General features: G+C 36.9%; 3 protein-coding genes across 4 annotated transcripts; 1 reads left to right on the top strand and 2 right to left on the bottom strand.

The window, feature by feature from the left end:
- The first annotated feature begins 200 nt into the window (after positions 1-200).
- Positions 201-1778, top strand: LOC110026542. Its single transcript, XM_020727512.1, has one exon. The coding sequence runs from the start codon at positions 391-393 to the stop codon at positions 1525-1527; it is 1137 nt and encodes a 378-aa protein (XP_020583171.1). The 5' UTR covers positions 201-390; the 3' UTR covers positions 1528-1778.
- A 6063-nt stretch (positions 1779-7841) lies between these two features.
- On the bottom strand, positions 7842-12009 carry LOC110026530. Of its 2 annotated transcripts, none has more exons than XM_020727497.1 (9): positions 11336-12009; positions 11118-11216; positions 10878-11040; positions 10582-10758; positions 10380-10514; positions 9866-9948; positions 9604-9697; positions 9443-9528; positions 7842-8218 (listed from the first exon to the last, which is right to left on the bottom strand). In XM_020727497.1, the coding sequence occupies exons 1-9, from the start codon at positions 11623-11625 to the stop codon at positions 8212-8214; spliced, it is 1134 nt and encodes a 377-aa protein (XP_020583156.1). In that variant the 5' UTR covers positions 11626-12009; the 3' UTR covers positions 7842-8211. The 2 variants fall into 2 exon arrangements, with proteins under 2 accessions (XP_020583156.1, XP_020583158.1); XM_020727499.1 differs by having other exon boundaries at positions 9430-9528; positions 11336-12008.
- On the bottom strand, positions 11636-17498 carry LOC110026540 (titin-like). The gene is made up of 2 exons (XM_020727510.1): positions 17337-17498; positions 11636-17259 (listed from the first exon to the last, which is right to left on the bottom strand). Exons 1-2 carry the CDS (start codon positions 17437-17439, stop codon positions 11636-11638), a joined length of 5727 nt encoding a protein of 1908 aa, XP_020583169.1. The 5' UTR covers positions 17440-17498.
- Between the last annotated feature and the right edge of the window lie 1655 nt (positions 17499-19153).

The raw sequence follows: 19153 nt of genomic DNA, 5'->3' as shown, positions 1-19153 counted from the left end.
ATTTTGTATTGGTTAAATATACTACAAGTAAATATAATATATGAAAAGATGATTAACTTTTAGCTTAAATAAATTCAGTAATATATATATATAACTATATATATATATATATATAACTGAAAAAATAAAAAATCTTCTTTGACTCGCTCAACGGCGAAAGCTTCTGTTGAATGGTTAATCGACCGAGTGCCGACCGCGTGAGGGTTTTTTACGACGTGAAGCGTGCGTATAAAAACTGCTCTGCCGCCCCCTTTTCTGCGAAGCATCGGACTCTCGGAGAAATCCGCCGGAGAATTTCTCCGATCCTTCCACTTTCCCTCCCTCTCACTCCGCTTCGAATTCTAGGGTTTTAGTTGCAAGTGATAGGTGGATCGGTGTTTGAGATCGATAATGCCGGCTATGGATTACCAGGGCTCGTCGTTCGGCCGATCCCTGCTTAGCTTACGACGGGAGCAGTTCGATGCCCAAGTTGATCCTGGATCGAGCCGGGAGCAGGAGCTTGACAGCTTCCAGCGCCTTGTTGCCGACCTTTTCTCGGATCTCGCTTCCGATGGTGAGGAGCTTCTCTCTCTTGTTTGGATCCGGAAGCTATTAGAAGCTTTCCTCCTTAGCCATGAGGAATTCCGTGTCATTCTCTTGAACAGTGGCCCGATCCTGGCCCGCGCTCCCTTGGAGCGCCTCATGTCCGACTTCTACGAGCGCAGCGTGAAAGCTCTCGATATCTGCAACGCCATCCGCGATGGAATCGAGCAGATTCGGCAGTGGCAGAAGCACATCGAGATCGTGCTCATTGCCCTAGATCCACGTCATAATCCCATCGGTGAGGGACAGCTGCGTCGTGCCAAGAAAGCGCTTACCGATCTCGCCATTCTTATGCTCGATGTGAAGGATTCCGCCTCTGTTCTTGCGCAGCGAAACAGGTCATTTGGCCGCAATAACACGAGCTCGAGCAAGGATCGCGGCCACTTTCGATCCCTTTCGTGGAGCGTTTCTCGATCGTGGTCGGCGGCCAAGCAGCTCCAGGCTATTGGAAACAACATCAATGCTCCCCGTGGAAATGATGTTGTGGCGACTAATGGGGTTGTTAATCCGATCTTCACAATGAATACAATGCTACATTTCGTGATGTGGGCTTTGGTTGCTGCAATTCCTTGCCAGGACCGTGGCGTTCAGACTCATTTCTCTATCCCTCGAAACTTCACTTGGGGACCTTCCGTTCAGCTGCTCCATGACAGGATAATGGAGGAATCGAAGAAGAAAGAGAGGAAGAACTCTCTTGGACTCTTGAAAGAGATTCATCAGATAGAGAAGTGTATCAGAAACTTGTTGGAGCTGATGGATTCTGTTCAGTTTCCATTGACAGAGGAGAAGGAGGTGGAGTTGAGACAGGGAGTGCTTGTGTTGGCAGGCGTCCATCATGCCATGAAGGAGGAATTGGAACCATTGGAGCCCCAAGTGAGGGAAGTTTTCCATAGGATCGTGAGAAGTCGGACAGAGGGACTTGATTGCTTGCACAAGCAAGATTGATTTTCTCTTTTGTTATTCAATGGTGTCTGTTAGCAGCATGGAATGTTGCCACAGTTTAATGCCACCTTCCTTGCAATTAATTTGCATATAGTGGATGCCAAAGGAGATAAAAGTGAGAAGTGGCATACAAATGACATGTATCTATTGCTAAGACGTTTTGGCAGGTACTTTGCTTATGGCAGGTACTTTTCTTATGTTCGATAATAATACTTAAGTCTGAACAAGAATTTGGTTCTTAGTGATGTTGATTATTTTTTGGTTATTTTTTATTTTGGTTTCCTATATTTTTCCCCCTTAAAATTCTTAAAATGTTAAATCCACTCTGAACATTATTTGTGGAAAGAAAATTGAACTTTCCTTTACTTATTATGAACCTTTTGTTCTATTCTTGGCTTGGGTGAAAGAAAATAAGGAAAGTCGAATTGAAAGGGCTAATCTTCCTGTCTTCAATTCTCGGAAAATCTGACTCTAATAGAGAAAATCAAAACTATTTTATACATATTTCCCTTGAGAGTTATAAAATAAAAAAAAATACGGCACAACACAGCTTGATATCCTCTTAAAAGCAAATCGATAAAGTAAAAAAAAAATTAGAAATTAAGCAATCACATCGATGCTTACTTTAAAATCTATCTTTGAGCATCAAACAAAATGAGAAATTTATCTGAATGGCAAAAAACAATCCTAGTAAAACTTTATATCAACTGAGAGCTATTGAGTATGATAGAATTATGGAGCATTTTGTTCTTGGCTCCCCCCCCTAGATTCGATAAAAATCCTAAAGTTATGCATAATATGAAAAAAAATATCCTTAAATTTTTTTTTAATTATATATATTATATAAATTTACACTTTCAAATTGGGGTACACTCTTCCATCTCTTTTACTCAATTTTCTAATATCGTCATTGGTTACAGACGAGAACTCTTACAAATCCAGGCTTTTTTTCATGCTCCAACACATGGGATATAGAGGAACATCAAAAGTATTGTTAGGGAAAACATCGAAGGAGCAATGTGATTCCCATATCCAAAGAAGCATCATTACCATCACCTTTTGTGCTATACTAGAAAGTAAAAGAGCCAAAGTAATAAAGATTCCCATATCTTTTTTCTCAGAGGAAGAAGTGATACCAATGGAAGGCAATTTCTATTGAGAATCCAAAAAGTATCTAAGAAAAATGAATTAATATCAATTAAGTAATGCACATATGATCATCTTCATAAGGGGTTTATTCTTTAAGTAGTTCTTGAGATGAGATTCATAAAGAAGACATCTAATCGATGGCTTGAAGACCACACCCTACACTAATTTTTGTGCCATAATTTGGTTATCCGACACTTCACCTTTAATCTCTTGATTTATCAAATTTCCAACTTATTTTTTGTCTTCTCAATGATAATTAGGTTCTCAAGTGACTTCTTTATAAATCTCTTTAGAAATAAAAAGTTAAGCCTAGGCTCCTAAGTAATCTCTTGATCTTCTTCGCCCCCTAGCTGACAATTGTTCTTTAACCTTTTTTATCCTTAGCTTTCTACACTAATACTGTAGTCAAGGGTTTTACCTACGCACTCAATCTAATACTCGAGAATCCACATACCCTTTAGAAATAGTACCACCTTTGCTCCCGTTCCCAAGTTTGAAAGCATCTTCTCCAACTCCTTGTGTTGACCTTTAACTCAAACACTTCAAAGTTCTCAATATATAGGGTGGTAGAGAACTTCCATCGTTTGCTTGATTGCACAAAAGAAATTTCATTTCTTTTAATCCTTATTTGAAGACATAAACCTAGCTATGCTTAGATGCAGCTTATACTTCGTTAGGAAATAATAGATTCCCTTTAGGCCTTGAACTTTCAATAAGCAAGGAAATTGTTGTGTCGACCTTTATTGTTATACTTCCTAGAATTCATTCTCATAATATGATGTGTGATTTGGAGGCAAGTCACGCCAATATGTGATTGAAATTCCTCAGAATGTTGTTCATTATCTTGTTAAAGGGAATCTCATCTCCATTGTAGACTTGAGACATTTTGGCCAGGCCAAAAATGTTGCAACCTAGAATTTTCTAAAAAAGATAGACCTCTTTGACTCCATATGTTTGATTCAGTTTGACACTTTGAAGGAAATCTGAACTCATGTTTAACAAAAATTCTATTTTTTGAAGACTTTGTAGTCACCTCAAGTCATTAGTGAAGGTGGCAATGTTTCTTGCTAAATCATCATTGTGGTTGATATTATTCAAAGAAACACCAGAAGTTTTTATTGTAGATCTATAGAAGAGTCTCATAAACATAATAAGAAGGAATTTCACATAAAGACTGAGGAGTTAGAACCTTATTGATATGCATGAGCCATAAAATCTTAGAGAATGGGCAGGAATTTTAAAAGACCAAACAAATCCTATTTAATGCATCTTCATTCCATCATTATTATGAAAATTTCAACAAATCCTTGACAAATCGTGACCGTTTATCATCCACTAAGATGCTTATCTTTAATAAATATTATATATTTTTAAATTAACATTTTATAATATTATTTGCAAATATGTTCTTTCTTTTATATAAATCATTAGTTTCCTCTCCAGATTTCATAATTCGTATTGTGAAGGACCATCTTTCTATTCCAAGGGCTGTACCTTCTACAATCAACCGTGAAATCCTTCATAGGAGTCTATCTTCTATGTCCAATAAATCACATAAGGTTTCGTAAGAAAAACCATTTTAACTCTTCAAATAAGTTAAAATACCTATTTACACAAGTAAATATTTAGTTGCAAACACTCTTTACTAATAATTAAAATGTAATACTTCCATTATTTTCTACTAATCATATTTTAAATTAATTATAGAGTTTTATAAAGCAACCTCCCATAGGTCATGTCGTCCTCCTCTATTTATTCTTATGCTGGTTCAAACACTCTAAAGGATCTCTTTCTTCAGCAACCTCCCCTAGGTCATGTCGTCCTCCTCTATTTATTCTTCATGCTGGTTCAAACACTCTAAAGGATCTCTTTCTTCTCCTTCAACCGATTATCCAACATCCTCGATCCCATCTTGAAAACTCCTAAAAGCCTCAACATGCTATGCCTCGCCCACAACAAATTGATATCATCGATCATCTTCAAGCAAAATGCCAGAACATTAGCATCCATCAACACATTAGAACATAGATACTTGGACTATCTGGTTATATAATCATACAAATTCCTAGCTCCATGGATTTCACCTGTAGCTTGCTCATGTGGTCGGACTGCTTAAGTTCTGTTGATCATAATTTTTTCTGAATTTGCATTATCCTATAGTTATGCTTGTTGATGATGCAGTCCTTAATCTTATTGATTGTTCGAGTGATTATTCAAATTATCATTGATAGTGATGGCATTCTTCTTTGTAAAATCAAAATTCTCTTGGCATTTCTTCATTACCATCAACTAGCCTTAAAGAGCTTGCACCTTTTTGTTTATATTATTTGCAATCATAAAGGTCATTAATGCGAAGGTAGAAGAAGTTCATGGCATCGCTTCCAATTTCGTTATGATGACCAGAACCTATTTTAAAATGTCAAGGAGATCTCTTACATTGGATGGGTTTTGGCTGTCATCTTCTACAACCCCGCCATTTTCTTCAGAGCTCGGATTCACTCATTCCGTGCACTCAAAACATTAGTGATGTAGGCAGAGGGGAAGAATCTTTACTATGTCCTCAATTGTAGCTTCTTTCTTGATTTCATCCTCCTCCAGAAAAAGTTCAGCGCAGCATATCTATAAATCCTCACTTTTCATAACAACCTCCTTAAAAGCTTTCTCAATGCTGCTAGTAATAGTCTTAGTAGCTTTTGTCCATGCGATTAATATATAGTTTCTCAGGAGCACTCTCATACCTCATTTCTCAAGAATACATGTAGGGAACATTTTATCTTGGGGAAAAGCTTGGCTCTCTCTAGGAATGTATCATTGCCTTCAAGTCTGTACCTTCTCTAAGAACATTAAATGCTACTATCACTGAACCCCACGTCTTACCATTGAATCTGTGAATATTTATAGCGGCGTATGAGAATCATATCATTTTAACAGTTAATATTCTTAATTAAATGCACTTCTCCCAGGATTCAAACTCTGGTTTTGAAGCTCTATCATGCTTCATGACAGGTCCAACTATATCATAGGTTGGCTTCCACCTAAGGACATCTACATCTCTGTGTACCTTGATCTATTGTAAACTCTAATCCCTTATTCTTTCCATGCATCCTTATTTAAGGCAACCAGAGTCGTTAAAAAGCATCAACTCAATCTCCTTAAATAATCATTCATCAATTCATTTAAGAGCCTTGGTTGATGTCTTAGTGAAGGCTTTCATAGGGTAATTCAATGTAGAAGATCTAGCTCATCCTAATTTTGATTCAAAGTTCTTTCTTTATTTACCCCTTAATGTAATCCTCTTTTATTTAAAATTATTCCTCATATACTTTCTTTCATGCATTGCTCTAAGTTATTCTCTGGAAGGCGTACCTACACGTTTTTAAGGCTTTCCACTACTTTTTTTTACCCCTCTTAAGATAGCAAATAATCTTTCAGGCATACTGAATGTAGTTCCTTTGATCTAACCACTCTAAACATTTTAAATCACCTTTTATGTTAAGGAAAGAGATATGAGTGATCTGGAAGTTAGCTATGCTGGGTAGGGTTTTCACATTGGAGATAAAATTAGCAAAGGTGATATCATTCTTATAACAGTTGGCCTTAAGCACTTTAAAGTTATGAGAAGGAAAGAGAATACTTCAGGGAAGCCACGATAGCTTTTTTAAAAATAGGAACATTCACAAAAATGAGATCAGAAATGAAAATGTTACATTCATAATAGGATGAAAGAGCTGGTTATGACAAAAATCATTCAAAGTAGAAGACGATTTCTCCATGAAAAAAGTGAAAATGAAGGAAGAGAGAAGTATCCTTGTCTTAGACCGCCGTGGATAAACTAAAATAGCCCTAAGAGCTCTCATTAATAACAACATAATTAAGTATAAATAGAACCATCAGTCCATTTTAAAAAAATCTTAGGGTTAGCTTTGTGTATAATTAAGGCTATCAATGGACTATACAGTATCAATTCGAACATTAAAGTGCTATAGGGAATTATAATAGAAACATTTGAGGGTTTACCCAACAAGAATGTTATTGCTAGAGACCAGTCTGAGATCCTTGTCTTAGACCACCGTGGATGAACTAAAATAGCCCTATGAGCTCTCATTAATAACAACGTAATTAAGTATAAATAGAACCATCAGTCCATATTAAAAAAATCTTAGGGTTAGCTTTGTGTATAATTAAGGCTATAAATGGACTATACAGTATCAATTCGAACATTAATGTGCTATAGGGAAGTATAATAGAAACATTTGAGGGTTTCCCCAACAAGAATGTTATTGCTAGAGACCAGTCTGAGTTGAATGGATAATGAGAGGTAGTAGGTTTCATTAACCCCCAACTTAGAAATTAATTTTTGGAAGATTTACATATGAATTTATATATCTAACACGTAAACTTCAATTTTTTCATACATACCAGACCACCTTACCCATGCATGAAAAGATGTATTTCATTTTTTATAAGTTAAAATGATATATTTTTTATGTGATATGAAAGTTTTGGGTAGTATAAATGTAAAAAAAACAAAGTTTAGGTGTTAGATATGTAAATGCATTACAAAGAATTAGGTGTTATGTATGTAAATGCATTAAAAAGACAAATTGGCTTGTACTCAGATATAATCGCTGTGCATTTCAAAATTCCATTAAAGAGCTTAGAATAAAAGTGTTTAGATCATTTGAATACAAACAACAAAAGCTTGGCCAAAATCGTAAATTACTTCTCTAGTCATTTGAATACAAACAACACCACAAAAGCTTGGCCAAAATCGTAAATTACTTCTCTAATTTATAGACAAATCTCTAAAAGAATTTCCAAATACCAATAACTGCTTTAGCTAAAACCTCCAATAATAACTTCTCTTACAACAATTTTATAATTGTCTAAATAACTAGATAACCTCTTATAACTACTGTTTATTATGTATCAAGTATTGTCCACGATGTTAAAATAGTTCTAACAATCATAGAATAACAGGTGCAGTAGTTTAAAAGTTATGATTCTTGTATGAATGACTGATGCTACTTGAAGATTTAAATAATAAATGAAACCATAATAAGAGTTTTTTGATGAGTTGAAATTTGGAAAATTGCCAATTTTCTGTGTAAAAAACCAATTGGTAACCTTACAGCAGTATGTAAAAATAACTCATAAAACAACTCTTGAATATTATAAATTATTGTCAATCTGTGTCATACTAAACTAACCAGACACTGCTATACTTACTTTCTGTGAACTAAAATAATGAGAATAGTTCTCTAAGGTAAGCGTAGAGAATTAATATGAAATAATCTAAGAAATGAATGATATCATACTTGTTATCATTTCTTTTAGAGCATCCTCTACTTCAGTGGTAATCAAAGTGCTCCTCTCAAGCTCTGGAAAGCTTTATGGATGTCTTAAAACAAGCATATGAAGGCCTTTTTGTTCATTAAATTGGGCATATTATTGCGGCGCTTCAATCACCATTGCGGTAACTTGAACTACTTTGAAATTCTCATAAAGAAATAGGAGGCGTTCAAGTTCAAATCTGTATTAGCAGCTGAAAGTGAAAAATAAATAAAATGTCATTTTGAGAATTATTCAACATGAGATGATAAATAAGGAATAAATTACTATTATTATTAAGAAGAATTCAAGCCTTAAACCTTCGCTTTAAAAAACGAGCTAATTCTACTCCAAGTAGTAGCTGAGAATAGCTGCAAAGCCACCTATTGTTCAAATTATAAATTATCTAAATACTTTTAGCCTTTTGCTTACTAACTTAAGGCAGTATTACTACCCTACATTTATTCCATTAAGCATCGATGAAACTATGTTATGTTCAGTGTGGGTAATGACCCCCGATAGAATTTGAGATTTCTCTATATATAAATTGTAAAATTTAATATTTTTTCTTATATAGTTTAGGTTATTTAGTTTTTTTTTTTACTTAAAAAAATTAGACATTTGACAATCTTATCATTTTGCCCATCATAAAAAATAATGTTGGTTCCGCCCCTGTCATTAAGGTTGATACAGGGAATGAAAAAGGGAAGAAGCGAGAAAAAAAATTGGCTTGATGATCGGTCAATGATTATTAGCCCAACTTTATCATAATAAAAGAAGGAATCAATCAATAAAGAAACAAAGATTATGAATTGTTTTTATTTCCCTACCTAAGCATTCTGCTTCATAAATCCAACCTCAAATAGTTTAAGGCCTCATACAGTTTTAAGGTATTTTTCATATATATTTTTATTTTTTTAAATACATCAACTTGTTTTTAAAATCACTAAAAATAAATTTTCAATTTTTGAATGTATTTAAAAAACCTCTAAGCATGTTTTTAATATATATATATATATATAAAAGAAAAACAAAAGTGATCCCAAATGGCCTACAAACTGATATAAACTGTGATAAAGTGCTCAAACAAAATCGTTTTAAAATTAATTAGCAAATTTGCATGAAGAACACGGGTAAGGACTACTGAACTATCCTAGCTTGGTACGCAGAAACACAGAGTAGCTCAGGCCATGAAGACAATCATTACTGAACTATCCAGGCTTTAATCATCCCCTTTTTCCATCCTCTTCCTCAACTTTTCAACATCAACTATTAAACAATTGGAGATACTCAATAATGTCACATTGTCATCCATCCAAAACAATGCATTTACATATCTAACCCCTAATTCATTACCACTTTTATGGATATATGAAATAATAAATTAACTCTCTATTAAAAAAAAATCAAACCAAAGAAGCTTACAATGATAACTCAGTGTGAATTTACTTTCGTCCATTCGTTGTATTCATCCATTCTTATAATAAAGGAGCTCGAACCGGGTTTTCCTCCACCTCCAAAGGCCTTCCAGTTGAACAAAATCATTCATGGTTATCATTGGTCTGCACAGATGAGAGGAAGAAAGCAGATTGGACAAACCTTAGCTATTTCTGAGGTATCGGTGGAGCTGTCATTAGTCCTTAAACACATTTTCAGGTTCCCACGCTGCATGAATATAACCGCTCCGATAGGCCTGCACATGAAAAATATAAGTTATTTTTATTTGTTTATGTTTTGATTTAAAATAAAACATATTTGGTATGATTGGTTTGGATATATATGTTTGTCTTTGAAAATACTCTATAAAAGAGAAATTTGCATATGTATATGTATATATATAAAATCTGTTAAGATTGCATGCCTTAAACCAGCTGCAGCACTCCTGCTACCAAGTTCCATCGCAATTTCATGGCTTAACTCTGCATTTCCATCAGCCCTGATTGCCTATCAAAACAAGTAATCAAGAGAAAAATGCATTAATTCTCAGAAGACAATAATAAAATAACCTCTAAAGCATCAGGAAGCAGCAGATAGGTAGAAGTTTGTAACAAGATGGTAGTACAGACCAAGGATTATAACACTTGCTAGACAATGCCAGTTTAATCCAAAATACAAAAAAGAAGAGGATGAAAGAAAGGAAGATTTACATCCATACCACTAAATTCCTGTTTATTTACATATCTAACACATATACTTCAATTTATATATATATGTCATCTGATCTATGCATGTAAAAGTGTGTTCCACTAATGTAGTATAAAAAAAATAGGTGGCATAAATGTAAAAAATGAAAGTTTAGGTGTTACATATGTAAATACATAGGAGTTGCGTGGTATACATGTCAATACATTAATTGAAGTTTACAATGGGAATACCAGGCACTCTCCATACAATCCTCTTCCAAGCCTAATCTTAAATGGTCTAGCCAATAAATTATTTGCAGCATCCAGGCGTGTAGTAATATAAGAATTTCCCTTAGCTATGAGGTCATCAGCATCAAGCTCCAGAAGCTGCAGTGCACCATATTGTCTTCAGCAAACTCTTTCAAAAAAGCTGAAGAATCTGGGGCGAACAAACCTGTTTAAATACGTGAGGGTTAGTCAAAGTGTTTAGCTTTGTACGGGTTTCTCTGATTCCAATTCCAAATTCTTTGATGCCTGCTAGTTCCCAGCGACGAAGATCGGCGTCCTCCATATAACTAATCATTTTCTCGACACGAGCTTGTTCTTCAAGCTTCAACAATGATTCATGGCCCTACTATCGCAAGAAATCAAAGAAACTTCTAGATCTGATACGTGATGGAGCTATTGGATGCCCCCAAGCTAAATCACAGATAGTAATCAGATTTCAGAGAAAGAAATCAATATACGAACCCTTATCGACGATTTATCTTCAGAGAATTTTTCAGAAAAATAATGTAAAGATGCCCTGGCGCTGTTCTTTCTGGTATCAATTCGCAGCTCCAAGTTACTGGGGTGGTTCGCCATATTAGCAATCCTTGATAATGTACACAGTCGATGATCAAAGGCTATCACCCTGAAATGAAAAAGTTTATGGCAGAGGAAAGAATTCTAGAGAAAGTTTGGCGGGATTTGTTGGTAGCTAGTCAGTACCTTGGAATAATCTTTGCGAGCTCTCCAGCAAAATTCTTAGGCCCGATGAAATCGAGCATATAACAAGTTTGAATGCCAATAAACCTAAAATCCGCTACCCTACCGTCCAAAACGAGAGAGAGAGAGAGAGAGAGAGAGAGAGAGAGAGAGTCATATATTTCGATCAGAAGAAGATTCCAACAAAGGGAGGAAGAGGAAAAATGGGCAGGTGGAAGCACCTGAGGGGCTCAACGGAGGAGAAGGGGAGAACTAGGCAGGAAAGATTGAGGGCGGAGTGGTAGAGATGGGCGAAAAGTGCCGCAAAGGCTCCAGCCAAAGAGGGATAGTTGTATAACACGAGCCTTGGCTTCTCCTGTCCTCTTTCTTCTGCGTCGATGTGAGCTTCGAGAGCCTGCAGAGCAGCTGGCGATCGGAATCCTTGCCGGATCGGCAACAGCAATGTCAGGCTTGCGGCGCTCGCTGCCGCGTTGCTCCCCTTTAAATTGAAGCCCGAAGTGAGGCGAAGCATCGCTACCCGACTACTGAACCGGTTCTCCTGGTTTGCTCGCCCTATTTAATAGTTCTAATTGGATTTTTTTCCGCTTGATAAAATGGAAAACGAGGACCATAATGGAAAAGACGAAGGCGGAGCCCGATAATAGAGTGGAAGGAGGAATGGGGAAAGCCGGGCGGCGGCCATGGCACCGGCAATGGATATGGCGCTGCTTACTTAACTCTTTCACCTTTGTGGTTTTGTCCATTTCGGCTCCCGAGGCTTCTGAATCATCGCCGGAAACTTCTAGGGCTTTTATTTCGTGATCAAACGGCGAAGGTGGATTCTCTTCTTGCTGTGGAGATTCAAAGATTTTTTGTGGTACCTCTTGGGTAGGCCTTTCTATTTCTATTTTCGCTATATGTAACGCTGGTTGTTCTTTGGTTTTTCCTCCTTGCTCTGATTCGGCTTCTTCGAATTCTGGCATTTGGCGCGATACCGTTTCTTCTTTCTCGGGTTTTTGGATATCGCTATAGGTATGCAATTCCTTTTGAATCAATGCAGGGAACTCGCGTTTTATCGCTTCATCATAGGGAGATGGTTGGAGCGGCGATCCTTCTGGCTCCACTGCTCCTCTTATCCTGGGTGGAGATGTAGTAGGTTCTGTTGCTTTTTTCTTCATGGTTAGTTGGTGTGGTGATCTGTCAGTCTTCATCATCACCCTTATAATGGGCAGCGGTTTTGGTTGCTCCGCTGCAGTATCATCATGTTCTAGTACTTTTCTGTCATCGTGCGTACTAGGAAAAGGCCGAGGTTTCAGTAATGTTGGCGATTCTATATCTCGTGCAAGTTCCCCCTCTTCATATCGGTATAATTCTTGTTCCATCAAAGCAGTGGTACGTTCTGCGCTATCAGGTGGTTCTAGTATCGCCCCATTGCGTGCTAGTTCCTGCATAGGACTTTCTCTTTTATGCGCTTCTTCCTCATCCGGTTGATTAAGTTGTTCCGGTTTCTGTTTAGATACTTCCTCCATAAAATGTCGAATCCTTGGTCCTTCGAGCTGTTTTTTCTGCTTACTTTCGAGCGGCTGTAAAAGTGGCATCGAAGAATCAGTAGCTTGCGGAACATTTTGTGATTCTCGTTCTGATGGTCTTACTGCTAGCTTGTCAGGTAGCTGAGCCCCCACAGCAGGACGCAATGTCTCTTGTGCTTCTATTTCATTGGGCAGTTTGAGTTGCAGTTCTGCTTCTACATGCAAAGTCTCTTTAGTCATCTTATAAGGTTCCTGTGATTCTAGCACCCCTTTGATTTCCAGCGTTTTTGCATTTGGGATCTTTTCTATCTCCGCTTCTGAGTCGAGCAATATGGTTTCTTCCTGTTTTATTGGCTTTCTATTAAGCTGCCCTCTTTGCTGTCCTTCTTTCTCGATTGTCTTCCATGGCTTAGCTCTCTTGTGCACCGATACTTCTTCTTCTTGCAATTCTTGCTCTTCTGATACTTTGTACGGTGGCTGTTCTGCAGGTTTTTGTTGTTTGGATTCGTGACTGGGTTCTGGATGACGTGTTTTAAACACAGCTTGAGGTGTTGGCGCCTCTTTTTCCTCTAGTTGAATGCGTTTTTGCTTTGGCATCACTGATTCCTCTATCTCTTTCACAGCTTGAGGTGTTTGAGCCGCGTTCTCAGGTTTTATTACCTTTGGAAACTGTTCAGGCGACTTTAATTGTTGAATTTCTTCATCAGCTAACTGTGGAATTTCCATTTCTTTTTCATCATTGTAGGTTGGCATTACACTTTGTAATTCTTTTAGTCGTTCTGTCCGTTCTTTACTTTGATGTGGCTCATGGCTCTTGGTTTTATCTTCTTCTTTCTGTTTTGCTTGGAGCTCATGCTCTTTCTCTTTTAGTGATCTAGACTCTTTTATTTTGTTTGCTACAAGCTTCTCAAATTCTTTTGATTCTTTTTGTTGATATCTTTGTTGTCTTTCTGGAGTCTCTTTGGTATCTGGTTTCTTAGGAGTTGTGCGTTCTTGTTCTTGTGGTGCTTTGAATTCTGTCCTGTCAAGAGTTTGATAGGGGGCCTCCACTGTAGGTTTCTGATGTTCTTTGGATTCTACATGTGGTATCGAAGATTCAGTAACTTTGTTAGCTTCTTTAGTTTGTGACTCTGGTTTTGATGTTTCTATTGCTTGTTTGTCAGGTAGCTCAGCCCCCAAAGAAGGACACACCCGCTCCTCTGCTTCTACTTTCTGGGCCGGTTTGGGTTGCATTTTTGATTCTACAGACAAAGACTTTTCAGGTTTCTTATAAGGTTCCTGCAATTCTGGCATCCATTCGATTTCCAGCATCTTTGCAATTGCAATCTCATCTTTATCTTCTTCTGACACCAACAATGGAGTTGCTTCCTGATTCGTTGGCTTTTTACTAAGCTGCGCTCTTTGTTCTTCTTTCTCCTTTGTCTTTCCAGGCTCAAGTTTCCTGTGCACCGGTGATACTTTATCTTGTGATTCTAGCTTTTCTAGTCCCATCAACTTTGTAGTTTTTGATGCTAGATAGGATGAATCCTCTGCAGGTTTCTGGTGTTTGGATTCTTGATTTTGTTCTGAGCGTTGTTTTTCTTTCATTGCTTTCGTTTCTGGTTTCTTGAAAATAGAGAAATCTTGAGCGGTTTGCATCTCATCTTCCTCTGGTTGTAAGAGTTTTTGCTTTGGTATTATTGATTCTTTTATCTTTATCACTAACTTGTGTTTCTGAACTTCTTTTTCAGGTTTTATTTGCTCTAGAAACTTTTCTGGTGACTTCAAGATGATGTCACGTTTGAAACTTTCTTCATCACCTAACTCTTGAATTTCTTTTTCTATTTCTTGATTGTAAGTTGGCATTACATTCTGTGTTTCTCTCTGTCTTTCTTTGCTTTGATGTGGATCAGAGTTCTTGGATTTATATTCTCTCTTTTGAGATTGAAATTCCTGCTCTTGTTCCTCAAGTGATCTAAACTCTTTTATTTTTGGAGCTTTAAATGGTAGCCCTGCAATAGGTTTCTCTGATTTCACTGATTCTTTTTTCTGATATCCTTCTTGTCCTTTTGAAATCCCGTTGGTTTTTGGTGCTTTAGCAGTTGATAGCGCTGGTTCTTCTAGTGCTTTGAACTCTATCATATCAGAAGTCTGATGGAGTGTCTCCACTGTAGGATTATGATGTTCTTTGGATTTTATTTGTTCTAGCATTGGTGTTAATTCTTTCTGTAAAGTGGTTGACTCCTTAGGTAGGGGTTCCTCTTGTTTTCCCGGTTCCGGTGATTCCGGAATAATCTCATCATGACTTTTTCTAGTGATCTGAAATTCTTGCTCAACTTCTTCATGAGTTGTCACTATTTCCATCTTTCCCTTTTGTACCTCTACTTCTTCTGGTTGGTCTAGCTCTTCTTCTACTTCTTTTTCTTCTGATTGCTTTGGTTCTATAGCCTCTACAAGTCTTTTACTTTCTCTCATTGTCGGCTTCTGAGCTTCTTTTTTCATTATTTCCTGTTCTTTCTGGAGAAGTTGTGATTCTTCCTCTAGTATAAGCAACTTTTTGGTTGCAGATGTTTTTACATCAGGTCCCTTCCGTTGGTGATTTTTATCTTCCTGAAATTCTTCCTTTCTCGAATACTCAGCAGCTTTGGACTTTACACATGCTGGCACTATTGCTAGCTTTTCTTTTTCCTGCAATTCTTCCTTGCTCCGTTGAAATTCTTTCACCAGCTGTTCTGGTTGAGAATGTTCTTCATCTTCCAGCCCTTGATCTGGTGTTGTGACTGGAGGCTTCTCACATGTTGGCGCTATTATAGGATTCTCATGTACCTGAACTTCTTGCTTATGTTGTTTTAATCCAGCAGCATCGGGCTTCTCATATGTTGGCACTACTATGAACTCGTCTTGCTTCTTCACTCCATCATCATGTTGTTGTAAGTCTTCCTTTATATCTTCTGATTGAATCAGCCCTGCATCTAGTGTTTGATCAGGTTCTTTGACTCCAACTTTCTCATTTGGTTCTGAAGATTTCTTAGCACTTACTTTCTCACGTGGTGGTTGTATTATAGTCTTGTTTTCTAGCTCCTGCTCTTCTGGTTGCTCTACATCTTTTTTAGGTGCTTCAAATTTTCTTGATTCTGCAACTTCAGATAGTTTATGCGCTATCCCAGTTGGTTTCTTAGCCTTTTCTTTCATGTATTCCTCTTCCTTCTGGAAAGATTTATATTTTTCCTCTAAATCTAGGGGCATTCTTGTTTTCGATACCTCTTTGACATGACCCATCCATTGGTGATCTTCATCTTCATGGAGTTTATGAGCCTTTGTTTTCGGTTCTTCCTTATGTGGCAACTCAACAGCTTTGGGCATTTCACACGCTGGCACTTCTATAGGCTTCTCATCTTCCTGTACTTCGTGTTCATATTGTTTGAAGTCTTTGTCTGGTTCTTTCGGTACTTGAACTTTTCTGGTTCTCATTTTCTCATATGATTGCACTTCTATTGGTGTCTTCCGCTCATTCACCTCCTTTTCTTGTGATTGCTGTAACTGTGGTTTTACTTTTGCTTCTTTTTCTGCTTTTCTTGGTTCTGCAGCTTCCTGCATTTCTTTAGGCGCTTTCAAAGTCAGCTCCTCTGTTATCTGTTTATAAAGATCTAGTGATAATTCTTTTGACTTCAGTGACTCTCTTGCTCTGAATGGCTCTTCATCTGGACCCTTTAGTCGGCGATCTTCATCATCCTTGAATCCATGAAGCAGCTGCTCTAGTTCTCTGTGTTCCTGCTCTTGTTTTTGCATTGCTTCCTCTTTTTCTTGTGATTTTGTTGGCCGTTTGGCTTTCATTACTTGATCTGTTATCTCTAATTGAGATTTTCCATCCTTTTGATGAGGCTCGATTGGCTCTTCCTTAATTTCAATTGATGCTCGTCTCTCTATTTCAGAGTCCGTTAGTTGGGGCGCTGCATCCTTGGTTCCTTCAATCTCTATTTCTGATTTTCTTCTATCTGGCCCCTCTTCATAGCTCTCCTTTGGTCGTAATTCCATTCGTCCATCTTCTGATTCAATCTGTTCTGCTTCTAGCACTTCATCAGCTGTCTTCACTTTTGGTTTCTCACGTTTTATCTCTCTGTTCTCTTCTATTTTTATGTCTTCGTATTCCTTTCTTGATTCAATCAGCTCAGTTTCCAGCACCTGATAAGGTCCCTCCACACCTGCTGCTCCTGGTTGCAGCTGTTCAGCCGGCGAGGGTTGCATTGAATCTCTTGCCATCTCCTTTAACTTCTCCTTTCCTTTATACGGCCTCATCAGCTTAGACTTTCCATTCTTCTCTTCATGTGTTGGTACTTGTGTTTCTACTCGTTGTTCCTCTTGAATCAGATGCTCTGCTGTTTCTTCTTCTCTTATCCACGAGCACTCATTCATTAACAATTTAGGAATCGAAATGAATAGGATTTTCTCTTCTTCATCAAACGATGCATCGATACCATCCCAATCCACACTTTCAGGAACAGGAAATGACTCGTCGAAACTTTCAATTGAGACCTCTCGAGTTATGGCTACTCTTCTGGTGATTACAGCCTGTTGGCAAGCAATGCGACCTCCTCCTCTGATGCTAATCTGCTTTTCTTCCTCGTTTGCAGCTACGTCAATCTCATCTTTGCTGAAACCTGCAAGTTCTTCAAATTTTCAAAAATCTGATTGAAATTGCAGCGAATAAGTGAGAGAAGTATATGTTTCTGGTGACCTGGTAGGTGGGCAGCGAGAATGAAGACAGCCTCGGTTTCAGTTGAAGCGAAGGTGAGATCTCCTTGTTCTCTGGTTAGTCTGACTCCTACTTCCAGCTCCATGTCTAATGATTCTCGCTATCTTTCTAGATCTTCTGTATGTTTTTATCTCTTGTTGCTATTTTTTGAACAGTTGGCCTTTGACTCTTGAGAAGAACGGATACTTTACTTCCAATTTTGGGTAGTAGAGATGCCGAAGGTGAGTGGAAAAAAGTGGCTTTGCGTGTATAAGTTTAATTGAGTATATTTTTAATTGGCTGCTTTTTTTTGTTCTTGTTTTTATTTAGGGGAATTTACATACCAAACACACAATTCATATGCATGAAAATGTTTGATAATAGGACTATCTATAATGTGATATTCAAGATTTGAGTGTTATAGGAGTAAATATGATAGTTTAGGTGTGGGACATGTAAATACATGATACTTATGTGCTATTTATGTAAATAGACCCTTTTAAATTATAGGGACTTGAGGCTTACCCTACCCTATTAGGAAAAATATTACATGTATTATAGTAATTTATTTTGCTGCATTTGTAGTAATAAAACATATATATTAATAAGCCTACCAAAATAGCTTTAACTACATAATAATTAATAACTGCGTAATTAAATGCCTTTCAGGATGATTCGGTCTTAACGACTAACAAAAAAAAGTTAATTTTACTTGCCATTTTTTCTTATCATGTAAATTTTAATTAATTAAGTTCAATCTTAGTTTTTTGATCTGATTAAGACCGTAGGATGGATAGAGCTGCAAATGAACCAAGCCAAGTCGGGCAAGACTATGTTTAAGCTTCAGCTTGTTTATAAAATTCGAGCTTGAGCTCAAATTTAGTTTTTGGGGCGGCGTTCGAGCTTGAACTTGTTTAAAAAATCTGAACCCGAGCTTTAATCGAGCTGTGTTTATGTTCACATTGAGTTCTTGTTTGAGTTTGGTTCTCCTTTATTTCATATGATGGTAATCGATTCATTTCAAACCAATTAACGAGTAAATTATCAATCTATTTAATTTATATTCAAACAATCTTTATTGGGCAAATTAAAAGAATGTGTTATTGTGGTATTTGTTCTTCTATCAAATAAAATAATTAATATTGTTAAGTTATTTATTTTCTAATTAAACGAATTTTATTGAATATATAAATGAGTTATGTATTAAATTTATAAAAATAAATCTGCTTTAAGTGAACAAGCTATTAAATACACAATTAAAATAAACTCATAAATGCATAAATTATATGAATAATTACAAATTAAAAGTGCCTTTAATTTTGTCTAATTTTTAAATAAAATAAATGAGTGGCCTAGGAGTCAACATTTGGGCAAAACAAATGTTTGTAAAAGTGGATGGTAATCGTCATAACATTTCATGGTAACTTCTTGGTTAGTACAAAGTGGTTGACAGCTAAACAAACTTGATTATCAGTGACATACCAAGATTTGGTTTCCTTTTCACTTGCAGAAAAAAAATGAGTCATTTTTAAAATTAAAATTATTTTGGATGCGCATTAAACGAAATTAAAAGATTTAAGATCCATCCCATGTAAATGGAGGAATTATTGCGTGCGAACACCACATGTATCTCTGCATGCGGTGTCCGATCCTGGCCGTAGATCACGGTGATCTACGGTCAGGAATTTTTGTTTTTTTTTTTAAAAAAATTTAGGTGAGGCTCACCGAAATACATCGGGATCTTAGATCAGGTGATTTACGGTCCGGATCGGACACCGAACGCAAGCTCCGATCCGTATGGAATAATTTTTCATGTAAAT

This window comes from Phalaenopsis equestris, unplaced genomic scaffold (assembly GCF_001263595.1).
Source record: "Phalaenopsis equestris unplaced genomic scaffold, ASM126359v1 Scaffold000376, whole genome shotgun sequence".
NCBI lineage: Eukaryota > Viridiplantae > Streptophyta > Magnoliopsida > Asparagales > Orchidaceae > Phalaenopsis > Phalaenopsis equestris.
Note: the sequence above shows the minus strand (reverse complement) of the source record. Positions and strands in the feature narration are given on the sequence as shown.

Excerpts from the sequence above, each read along its gene's own strand:
- LOC110026530 (XM_020727497.1), bottom strand. The coding sequence starts at position 11,625 with ATGCTTCGCCTCACTTCGGGCTTCAATTTAAAGGGGAGCAACGCGGCA. Across the intron at positions 9,698-9,865 it reads AGTGCTGCAGCTGGTTTAAG|GCCTATCGGAGCGGTTATAT; the intron begins GCATGCAATCTT and ends TTTCATGTGCAG. Across the intron at positions 9,529-9,603 it reads ATACCTCAGAAATAGCTAAG|GCCTTTGGAGGTGGAGGAAA; the intron begins GTTTGTCCAATC and ends TTCAACTGGAAG.
- LOC110026540 (XM_020727510.1), bottom strand. The coding sequence starts at position 17,439 with ATGGAGCTGGAAGTAGGAGTCAGACTAACCAGAGAACAAGGAGATCTC. Across the intron at positions 17,260-17,336 it reads TCTCGCTGCCCACCTACCAG|GTTTCAGCAAAGATGAGATT; the intron begins GTCACCAGAAAC and ends AAGAACTTGCAG.
- LOC110026542 (XM_020727512.1), top strand. The coding sequence starts at position 391 with ATGCCGGCTATGGATTACCAGGGCTCGTCGTTCGGCCGATCCCTGCTT.